Here is a 12,189-nt window from a genome sequence, read left to right as displayed (position 1 = left end):
TGACCCAGCACCCAGCAGTATAGATCACAACAGCAGCCAGCAACACCCATTACCTCTTGGAAAGGGGGAGACAGGGATAGAGAGAGAGCAGAGTGAGAGAGCATGAGAGAGAAAGAGAGATGGGATAGAACGAGAGAGACAGCAGAGTAGAGAAAGCCGGGTGTGAGAGAGAGGAGAGAGAGGTGGAGTGAGAGGGTTGAGAGAGAGGGAGAGCAGGGTATAAGAGAGAGAGGAGAGGAAGAGAGGGAAAGAAAGAGAATGAAAGAGGTGAGACAGAGGGGAAGGATGAGAGATAAGGTTGAGGGAGGGAGAAAGAATGAGAGAGAGAAAGAGGAGAGAAAGGGTTGAAAGAGGGAGATGGAGCGGGGGAAGAGAGAGCTGGGCAGAGAGGGGGCGGGATTTACTATAAGCAATCGCCGCCTCTCGCCGCCTACCGCAGCTATACTAATCGCATATGTACTAACATATGCGATTAGTATCGCAATGCGGTATAGGAGGCCCCCTGCGATGATGTCCGCCGAGGTCTGCGGGGGTCTCCGTCACCTCCCAGACTTGGGAGGTGACATGTGCAGGGAGTCCCCGGGCTCCTCCTCCTCCCCCCTGCAGCCGGAAGGAGACAAGGCTGTGATTCGGGGGAGAAGGAGGAGGGGGGCCGCACCAGCAGGCAGCAGCAGCTCAGGTATGCCGGGGGGGAAGGGGGGGGTCGTCGTGAGCGGCGCGGGGCGGCGGCGTGATGCGGCGTGGGGCGGCGGTGGCGGAAAGAATCCCATAGGCTTCTATAGGGTATCGCCATAAAAAGATGGCGATACCCTATGAGGCAAAAACGCGGCGGTCGGGAGTTAGTACATATGAAAATGCGGTAAAACAGGGGTTTTACCGCATTTTCCCTTTAGTAAATCCCGCCCAGAGAGAGTAAAGCGTGAGAGATAAAGCATTAAACAAAGAGAGAGAAAGAAAGGGATAAAGAAAGAGGTGAGAGAGAGGGAGATGGAGGTAGAGCAGGCAGGGGAGATAGGCGAGGAAGAGAGAAAGAGGTGAGACAAAGGCGGGGGTGTGAAAGAGGGGGAAGAGAGAACAGGAGACAAAGGGGAGAGAAAAAAAAATAGTGAGGGTTTACAGAGAGGGGGCGGGCAAGGGGGTGAGAGAGAGGGAGGGAGAAGAAAGAGAGAAAGAGAGAAAGAGAAAGAGAGAAAGAGAGAAAGAGAGAAAGAGAGAAAGAAAGAAAGAAAGAAAGAAAGAAAGAAAGAAAGAAAGAAAGAAAGAAAGAAAGAAAGAAAGAAAGAAAGAAAGGTAAGACAGAGTGGGGGTGAGAGTAAAAGAGAGAGAGAGGAGAGAGAGAAACGAGGAGAGAGAGTGAGAGAAAGGGGAGGGAAGGAGAAAGAGAGAGTGAGAGAAGTGAGACAGACAGCAGGGAAGAGAAAGCAGTGTGAGAGGAGAGAGAGAGGCACGAGAGGGAGAACCATAGAGAGAGGAGGAGAAAAATAAAAGAGACAGAGGTGAGACAGAGAGGGGGAATGAGAGAGGGTTGATAGAGTGGGGGAGCACAGTGAGGGAGATTAGAGAGAGTGAGGGAGATGAGAGAGAGGGAAAGAGAAAGAAAAAGAGCTAAAAAAAGAGGGAGAGGGGGGAGAAATAGGGATTGATTGAGAGAGAAAGAAAGAGAGGTGAGGGGGGAGAGAGCTGAGAGAGAGAAAGAAAGAGAGAATGAAAGAGAGGTGAGACAGAGAGGGAGGATGAGAGATAAGGTTAAGTGGGCTGGGGGGGTTGAAAGAGAGGGTTGAAAGAGGGGAAGGAGGTGGAGGAGAGAAAACAGGGCAGAGAGAGGATGGGGGCAGAGAAAGAGAGAGAAAAGTGAGAGAAAGAAATAGATAGAATTAAAAATACAAAAAAAGAGAGAAAGATTAGACTGGGTGAGAGAGAAAGGGAGGCGGAGGGGAGAGAGGGTGAGAGAATGAAAGAAAGAGGGACAGAGAGGTGAAAAGGGCGGATTGATTGAGAGAGGGGCTGGGTAGAGGGAGAGGGGGGTACATGTAACACTGTGCACCTTGCTCTGTCCCGCTACCCCGATACAAATGTCACTCCTCTGTCGTAACCCCCCTTAAGTACAAGCGGCACTGTGTACCTCAAGAAGCAGTGGGTCCTCATTTCAGCACTGGCAGTAGCAGGTCCGCTCTCTGGTTTTTGTGGGCAACAGCGGCAGAGTGGGCAAGAAAAGGTGAGCGGAGGGGCTGGATTGGCTGGATCTCCTCCTGCTAGTAGTGCACTGACTTTGCTGCTGCATGCCCCTTCATTGAACTACACTGCCACAGATCCCTGTTTAAAAAAATAAAATAAATTGGCAGAATTGACATTGGGTGGGAACGTGCCCTTGTGCGTCTCCAATCACTATACACACAGACAGCTTGTTACACACACACACACACACACACACACACACACACACACACACACACAGCCTGTTACCCACCAGTTACCACACACACACACAGCCTGTTACCCACCAGGTACCACACACACACAGCCTGTTACCTACCAGTTACCACACACACACACACACACACACACACACACACACACACAGCCTGTTACCCACCAGTTACTACACACACACAGCCTGTTACCCACCAGTTACCACACACACATACAGCCTTTTACCCACCAGTTACCGCGCACACACACACACACACACACACACACACACCCTGTCCCCCCCCCATTCAAAACATACACACACATAGCCTGGCATCTCCAATCACTATACACACACACAGCCTGTTATCCCCCCAGTTACACAGCCTCCAGTCACCCCCCTTCCCCCCACACACACACACTCACGCGCATGCATGCTACCTCCAGGTCTCCACATATGTAGCAGGCAGGGCTGGGCCACACACATCCGGTCTACCCCAGTCTACCGCCCCCCCTCCCACACACACGCACACACGCACACACGCATACATGCATACACACGTTACCTCCAAGTCCGGCAGAGGTAGCAGGTAGCGCTTGGCCACACACAGACCATCACCGAGGCTCAGGCAAAAATCAGAGGTGTGGCCTAATCACGGACCTGGAGCTGTCCCAGGAAAGGAGGAGGAGGAGGCACTGGAGTCAGGATCTGTTGCCCAGCACCAGCGGCAGATGTCAGGTGCCTGCAGCAGGCACACCCGCAAAACCACAGTGCCCGCACTGCCTAACAGCTATGCACCTGCCAGGGTCGGCCAATCGGGAGTACACAACGCAAAATGCGCTCCCACCGCAAGTGCGCTGTGTGCAGGGCCGTTGCAAGGTTTTTCAGCACCCTAGGCAAATCGTCAGCCCACCCCCCCACTCCCTCTCTCCCGCCAAAATATTGAGCCCCTTAGGAGAAAAAGTGCAGATATGGCATATTATATGTTCCACAGCCACCGCCTGATAAGGTTAGGCACTGGGGGGGAGGTTGAGGATAGGCTGTGGGAGGGGAGGCTAGGGTAAGGCTGTGGGAGGGGAGGTAAGGGTTAGGTACTGGGGGAGGAGGTTAGGGTTACGCTGCGTGGAGTAGAGGTTAGGGTTACGCTGCGGAGAGGAGAGGTTAGGGTTAAGCTGCGTGGAGGGAAGGTTAGTGTTACGATGCGGGGAGGGGAGGTTAGGGTTAAGCTGCGTGGAGGGGAGGGTTACGCTGCGGGGAGGGGAGGTTAGGGTTACGCTGCGGGGAGGTTAGGGTTACGCTTTGGGAAGGAAGGTTAGGGTTAAGCTGCAGGAGTGGAGGGAAGGTCTAGGCTGGTGGTACCTATAATTATGGGACACACACAGTCACACACTGACTGGGGCGGTCTATGGACACCTTGCACAGGGCAGCATAAAGTTGCTGGGTGCATTCTGCACCCCACAGTTTTATCAAACAGCCACAGGGTGAGGAGCCAGTGCCAGGCGAACCATTGGTGACTGGGGAGCGCTCCCAAACCTGGACCTACGTCAAGACAGGGAGAGATCAGAGCTGGACACAGGGGAAGACTCCTAGTGGAAGAGCCAGCCTCCCCCTCCCCTTCTGCTCTCCTATCTCCCCGCTCACTCACCTCAGTCTGTTTCCTGGTGCCGGCGTCAGGGCTTGGTAAAGCAGGCAGAAGTGCTCTTGATCGGCCAACATGTCCGCAGCTACAAGAACCGCGCAGGGAGAGAGCAGCCTGCTGCGGGGAGGGGAGGTTTCACAGCCTAATCGGCCCACATTGCCTCCGCCCGTCCGCCGCCACCAGACACAACGCGCCGGGGATACGTCAGCCAGTGTGTTGGGGGAAGCCACTTCTGCAGTACTGTCCGAAGTGTGAAGGTGCCGCCCCCTGTCATGGGGAGGGGAGGGGAGGGAAGGAGGGAGCGAGCGATGCAGCAGGGGGGAGGAGGGAATAGCTCCTGCGGGTGGATAGAGACTCAAGAGCAGGTGCCTCACTTTTTTTTTTGGGTGCACGCAGAGCTGCCCTTCATGTGCCGACGCCCATAGGCAGCTGCCTAAAGCTGCCTAATGGAAGCGCCGGCCTTGGCTGTATGCCAGGCACACTTAGCACACACCTAGTTACGGCTCTGGTGTGACATTACATTTTCAATGAGAGGAGTGTGTAGTGGATGTTATAATGATAAGTGGGCACTGCAATGTGTCATAATATGAACTGGAGGGCACTGTAATGTGTCACAATATGAACTGGAGGGCACGGTATTGTGTCATATTTTGATCTGCTTATTGTTGTAATTTGGAGGCCGTTATAATTGTACATAATAAGAACTTGGGCACTTTAATGTGGCACAATATTTAATGGGGACACTATAGTGTAGCATAATTTGAACTAGTGCACCGTAACATGGCATAATTTAAACTGGAGGGTACTCAATGTGGCACAGTATGTACAGTGGGCACTGTAATGTGGCATAATATGAACTGGGGACACTGAATGTCATAATGTGAATTGGGGATACTGTGTGGCATAATGTGTACTGGCAGCCCTACGATGTGACGTCATGTAAACCAGGGAACTACAGTATGATGGTTCATAAACTAAACTAGGGCACTATTATGGGGCATAAAATTAATAACTGCTGCAGAGAGGTGTCTCTAAAGAAGCACTGGGAAGGGGCCCTTCGATATGTTGCTGTAGGGCCCACAAAGTTCTAGTTACACCCCTGGGTTTCATTTTATTTATTGCAAACAATCCGCCTGTGTCACTTTGTTATGTTTAAGAAACATATCCCACCTGTGAAATGGTCCACAAAGGGTAAAAGGAGGAATACTGCTCATCTTCAGTGAATGAAAGCCATTGCGCACTCTCCTAAATTACATACAAGTTGGTATTTTTGCCCATTTGTGCAGCTGGACAAGTGGGTGATTGTGTGGGGGGATCTGCGAGGCTATGTAGCTAGTATAACACGTGGAGTAGACGGAGCAGGGATAATGTAATGGAATTGGAAGTAATTGGTGCTGAGAATATATATATAGTATGTGTGAAAACTGATAGTATTTATTATTCCAAAAATATTACAATAAATATTACAATAAATCCTTCTATGAAGTATAGGTAAAATAGTAAAACCTATGATATGTGACAGTCACTGCAATGTCATAAGATATCACATGAATATCATCTTAGGGGTCTATTCATGAAGCAGTGAAAGGTGTGGAGAATTGAGCCAGTGGAGAAGTTGCCTATGGCAACCAATCGTCATTGGAGTAACATTTATAATTTGCATACTAATATACAATTGTACAAAGCAGCTGATTGGTTGCCATAGGCATCTTCTCCACAGGCTCACTTCTCCACTCTTTTCACTGCTTCATGACTAGATCCCTAATTAGGGGCAGATGTACTAAGCAGTGATAAAAGTGGAGAAGTGAACCAGTGGAGAAGTTGCCCATGGCAACCAATCAGCATTGAAGTAACATTTATAATTTGCATACTATAAAAGTATACAGAGCAACTGGTTGGTTGCCATGGGCAACTTCTCCACTGGCTCACTTCTCCACTTTTATCACTGCTTAGTACATGTCCCCCACAGTCATGGTCCCAGTCCAACATGCATAGCTTATAACATGTAAAAAAAAGCAATACAATTCAAAGAAATCCTGCAGCTTCTTATTGTAGATAGAATGCACTGTTTAGAGTTTGTCAGTATATATTTTATGAATATGTTAGAGTTAGGCCGGGTACATACTAGGCCGATTTCAGCAGGATTTGCCATATCAACATGACAAATCGTGCATATTGGCTAGTGTGTACCCCCTATTGTGTGCTCCCACAGGTCGTAAGCGTCCTCTTCCGGTCGACCGTGTTGCACTGCCAACCAGAAGATATCACATGCGATCCGGTGCTTTGTAATGAAGGATGGAACAGTGATCGTTCCGTCCTTCATTACATCAGGTTGGTGTGTACAAGCAATCATGCATGGTCCGGGCCAAAGTTAAGTTACTTTGCTGTGCATTCCTTCGTCCACATCCTCCAGCTTCTTTCCTCTTCCTATTTACCCAGTGTATGCTGGCCCACACTTAGAGAAGATGCGTCTTTGCTGGCATATACAGTAGTTTTCTTTCTTTTTTGTTTCTACTGTTTATCCTTTTATACACTCCCCCCTTGGTTAGAAAAAACACAATCCTATGTTTGAGCAGGGTATTATAGATGTATTGTAAACAAGTGGTCGTCATAATATACTAACTTTATTTGCATTTGACCATGTTCCAGGCTGTACTGTATATATCCAGTGTCTAGATTTGCTGCCATCAGGGAGTGACTGACAGGTAGCAGATTCGGGGCAGGCAGAATATCTAATCTTTGGCCGCAGGTGGCGTGTCAGAGCACTGACAGTGTGGGAGGGGCCACTGCTGTGGGAAGCCGGCTCACGGGTTACTTGGTGGCTAATTAATGGTGAGCTCAGAGATTGACAGGGGAAGCACCACCCCTTGCAAGTATTGTGGTTTCGCTACATCACTTGCAACTTTGCAAGTCTTGCAGAGCCAGCTCTGAATGCCAGTGCTAGTGGCTGCTGATCTGGCTGGGGCCTGAGAATCAAGGTAAGTTTAGTGCAGTCAAGCACTGCAGGGGGGTGCATTGCAGCCATGCATGTATCTTTCTCAGTGAGTTGCTACATGCATAAACATGTGCAGCTACTTGTGTGTGCATACTGGGGGTAATTCCGAGTTGATCGCAGCGGCAAATTTGTTAGCAGTTGGGCAAAACCATGGAGGTCATTCCGAGTTGTTCGCTCGCAAGCGGATTTTAGCAGATTTGCTCATGCTAAGCCGCCGCCTACTGGGAGTGAATCTTAGCATCTTAAAATTGCGAACGATGTATTCGCAATATTGCGATTACACACCTCGTAGCAGTTTCTGAGTAGCTCCAGACTTACTCGGCATCTGCGATCATTTCAGTGCTTGTCGTTCCTGGTTTGACGTCACAAACACACCCAGCGTTCGCCCAGACACTCCTCCGTTTCTCCGGCCACTCCTGCGTTTTTTCCGGAAACGGTAGCGTTTTTCCCCACACGCCCATAAAACGGCCTGTTTCCGCCCAGTAACACCCATTTCCTGTCAATCACATTACGATCGTCAGAACGATGAAAAAGCCGTGAGTAAAATTACTAAGTGCATAGCAAATTTACTTGGCGCAGTCGCAGTGCGAACATTGCGCATGCGCATTAAGCGGAAAATCGCTGCGATGCGAAGATTTTTACCGAGCGAACAACTCGGAATGAGGGCCCATGTGAACTGCAGGGGAGGCAGATTTAACATGTGCAGAGAGAGTTAGATTTGGGTGGGTTATTTTGTTTCTGTGCAGGGTAAATACTGGCTGCTTTATTTTTACACTGCAATTTAGATTGCAGATTGAACATACCACACCCAAATCTAACTCTCTCTGCACATGTTATATATCTGCCTCCCCTGCAGTGCACATGGTTTTGCCCAACTTCTATCAAAATTCCTGCTGCGATCAACTCAGAATTACCCCCACTGTGTCCATACGCATTTGCACACACATAAAATCAAGCCTTTATTTCACCTGGTGTTAATCAGAAATCCCTTTCTTGGCAGTTATGTCCTCTACCTGTTCCCTACAATCCTTGGATGTACATTTCAGGGGACTTTTTACTACAGGGTTTCACATGTATGCAAAGGCTTTAATCAGATTTTGGGAGCAAATGGTTGATTGTCATTTGCTCCCAGACATTACCAGATGTTTATTCTAACCATTGAGAATAAAAGTGCCTGTAAAAAAACCTATGTTGATGTGCTGTTCGCTGCTCTCACAAGAACAGGGTATTAGCAAACCCTGTAGAAGTACAACAACAGAAAAAATGGAGAGCGCAACAGACTAGAGTATTACCAATTAATTGTGTTTTTAATATTAAAACTAAAAACTTCCACAGACAGATGAAACAGTTAATGTTTGGCACATTTATCACCAATTAAATATTTAGCAAAATACACAATAAAAAATAACCATTAAAAAACATTACAATAGTGTATTTGATTGAATGAAGTCCTCAAGGTTATAATTCATCTAATTGTTCCATAGAACTGAATATAACCAAATACAAAGTACCAATTTGGTTGTAATGTTTCTTTTGTTTGATGTTAGAACAAAAAGTTCCTCAAATTGGTGAAGTTTGTAACAAATAGTTATATTTCTCCTTAAAATATATTTTTATTCCATGCTCCGTACACAGGTATTTAGTATGATCAATTAAAATTTGTTGAGGATACTTGCCCTTCAATTAGTAGAGGAACCAAAGCGCTGACACCTTTAAACGCTAGGATGTTATACTGATGGCCGGGGCATCTATATTATTCGATCCTCCTACACACTATTGAACAATGTATTGAGCTTGAACTGCAGCGGCTCCATCTGCGGCTATGTGTGTAGCCGTCTTGAGAGAGCTTCTGGAGTAGCTGTGGCTTACCGTTTCCAGAGAAGTCCAGACAGGCGGCACTGATGGTAACCGTGGACAGCTTGCTGCGCTGCATGTGCTTCTTTCGTGTTTATGGTATGCATCCCAAATCATCTACTTTATCTAATCTCCATTATTCTTCCTCAACAAGAGATGGTGAAGATTGGTCATTCACGAAGGATAGTCTGGGGGAGGTTTATGCGCTTCAATAACAGGCTAGATAATTTTTGTAGAACCTGTACTTTGAATGATGGTAATACAGTTTTGATATCTCCTAGAAATATCTAGCTTCATCAACCTTCCAATAATTTTGGTCCTAAGTTTACTGAGACATTCAAAAAACTGAGGAAACAGAATTCGGTTGTTTTTCAATATAATGTTCCTAGAGCTTTAAGAATTCCTAGAACTTTTCATTCTTAATTATTAACACTAGCATTCTCGTCTATAAAATCCTTGAAGACAATCTTTTAAACGGGTTCAGTAGAGAATACCGGCAGTCGGGATTCTGCGGCATCCCGACGTTCTGAATCCCAACAGGGGAAGGTATATGTATTAGTGTCGAGATCTCGGCATTGGTATTTTGACTGCTGGGATCTCAACCACCAGGATCTTGATCAGATCCCTTTTAAACAGCCTCTGGTGATTGTAGATGGTCTTTCAAAATATACTGTTTTAATCATTCTTAATTTGAAATGTGTACAAAACAACTAAATTAATTTGTTTGTTGGAAAGAGGATGGACTCAAGGAAAGGTTATAGATTCCTTAGAGAGACATGGGGAATTGAGACAAGGGATGAGAGTATGATCCTGCCACTGTACATATCATTGGTACGGCTGCACCTGGAATATTGTGTACAGTTCTGGGCACTGCATTATAAAAAAAGGTATCTTCGAACTCGAAAGAGTTCAGAGGCGAGGTACAAAATTGGTTAAGAGATTAGGGGCAATGGATTACGAGGAAAGGCTTACTAGGTTGAATATGTATATACTAGAAAAGAGGCATCTAAGAGGAGATATTCTATATATCTTCAAATATATAAAGGGACATTACAAGGAGCTATCAGGTGATTTGCATATTGAGAGAACTTTGCACAGGATACGCGGTCACCTTCTGAGGCTAGAGGAGAGAAAATTTCATACCCAACATAGGAAAGGGTTCTTCACAGTAAGGGCTTTAGGGATTTGGAACTCTCTGCTAGTGAAGGTAGTAATGGTGGACTTGGTAAATATATTTAAAAATGGTTTAGTTCAATTTCTTACTGAAACAAATATCCAACAATATAGCATTTAAAATAATGATATTTTAGGAAGAGCACAAATTATAGTTGTTAATTAGTCTTAAAACATCACTTTAACTAGAACATTATAGTAAACTTTAGCGAAATTCAGAATAGGGTAAGAATTATAATACAGGTTGATCTCGATGGGCAATTTGCCTTTTTTTCAACCTCATTAACTATGTTACTATGTTACATTCATGAAGCTAACTAAAGAAGAGTTTTCCATAAAACAATGCCTAATAAGCCTAGGCTTATGATTTGCTTGATCCTTTCTAAAAGGGTAAAGTTAAGAACAGTGGATGACAGTGTTTTATTTTGTGAAGTTAGAATGCAGACTAGGGAAACCAATCCCGGGCCATTTTTTCAATCCCGGGTATCGGGATTGAAAAATGGCCAATTCCGGGATTCCCGGGATACCCGGGATTGGCTTTTATCTAGGTGGCCGCCCCCTCGCCCCACCCACCCCGCCCACCCCGCCCGCCCAGCACATATAATTTACCATATACCGAGGGCGAGCGGGAGGGGAACATCCATTGATCGCTGCTGGGAGCCGCTGACAGCGCAGCGTGACCTCTCACACTGCGCTGGGGACCCGGAAAGAGGAAGCCGGGCAGCGTCTGAGCATCCTGTGGATGCTCAACGCTGATCCCTCAATCCCCGGGATTGGAGCTTCCAATCCCGGGATTGAATCCCGGCCACTTTTGGCCCTAAATCCCGGGATCCCGCCGATCCCGGGATTGGCCACCATAATGCAGACTGAGGTTACTGCTCTGATCGGGTTAGGGTTAGGCACTAGGGGGAGGGTTAGGGTTAGGCTGCGGGGGTGAGGGAGGTTAGCATTAGGCTGCGGAAGGTAGAGGTTAGCGTTAGTCTACAGGAGAGGTTTGTTAGGGTTAAAGGTAGGGTGAAAAAACTTTCCGAGATCCGTCAGGATTCCACTGTTGGTCTTCTGACTGTCTGGATCCCGACTGCATGACATCATACACATCAGGTTAGTCATAGTAACTAGTCTTCTGCTCCTATCTGTAATTAGCAGTTTATACATTACTTCTGCCTTAAGTTTAAGTCTTGAGGACCTGGAACTATGTACATAGCTTCTTGTGAACCAGGATTATTAAAGTGTGGAAGCTGAGAAAGCCCTTTCAGATTATGCTTACATGAGCTTTTTTGAGGCATCGGGTGGCACTTGGTCAACCGCTTCTTAGAGAGCGGTAGACCTCAACAATTGGGGCAATAGGGTGTCAGGTTGGCATCTCTAAAGCAGAAATAGTCTTTGCAGGTGACTGTGAACTTTTATTAGTGGTTGTACTAGAAATGGTAAACCCCAATGTTATCAGATCCTACTACACGTGATAAAAAGCCTATATGAAGCACATCTGTCTCGCTTAGATGATATGTCACAAGTCCATTTAGCGAGGATCTTTCAGTGAGATGGTGGACTTTCTCATTATGTTTCTACTTCATTTGATTTTCTGCATTTTTTTTCCACAGATCTCTGTGAATATATTTCGGACGCTGCCTCCCACTGACAATCCAGAGTTTGACCCTGAAGAGGATGAGCCAAATTTTGAGCCTTCTTGGCCACATCTTCAGGTAAAAAAGAGGGTGGACATTGCTGTCATTCAGTAATATCCCCCCCCCCCCCCCCATGTAATTATACTATAATTATAAGATTAATATTTACTCTTTATTGCTTCCACCATTATAATGAGGGGTGGTATTCATGTGACCGGCGGTCTGCTGACCGACAGTCACATGACCTCCTCCACCATCCCACCGGCTCAGTATCCCGATGGTCGGCATGCCGACCAACAGGGACTATTTCCACTCGTGGGTGTCCACGACACCCATAGAGTGGGAATAGAACCCGTGGCGACCGCAGGTCGCCACCGAGCCCGCAGCGTGGCGAGCGCAGCGAGCCCGCAAGGGGCTTGCTGCACTCGCCCCTCCCTGCCGGGATCCCGGCGTCGGTATGCTGCCGGGATCCCGGCGTCGGTAAGCTGACCGG

The 12,189-nt window shown here is 47.2% G+C and overlaps 1 protein-coding gene across 3 annotated transcripts in view; it reads left to right on the top strand.

The window, feature by feature from the left end:
• Positions 1-12,189, top strand: part of PPP2R5B (protein phosphatase 2 regulatory subunit B'beta) — a 134,102-nt gene that overhangs the window by 50,239 nt on the left and 71,674 nt on the right. For all 3 annotated transcript variants that reach the window (XM_063944833.1, XM_063944831.1, XM_063944832.1), the window contains exon 4: positions 11,673-11,774. In XM_063944833.1, coding sequence (XP_063800903.1) covers positions 11,673-11,774 — 102 coding nt within the window. The remainder of the gene's footprint in view (positions 1-11,672; positions 11,775-12,189) is intronic.

The sequence above is a fragment of the Pseudophryne corroboree genome, chromosome 11 (assembly GCF_028390025.1).
Source record: "Pseudophryne corroboree isolate aPseCor3 chromosome 11, aPseCor3.hap2, whole genome shotgun sequence".
In the NCBI taxonomy this organism is placed as follows: Eukaryota; Metazoa; Chordata; class Amphibia; order Anura; family Myobatrachidae; genus Pseudophryne; species Pseudophryne corroboree.
Note: the sequence above shows the minus strand (reverse complement) of the source record. Positions and strands in the feature narration are given on the sequence as shown.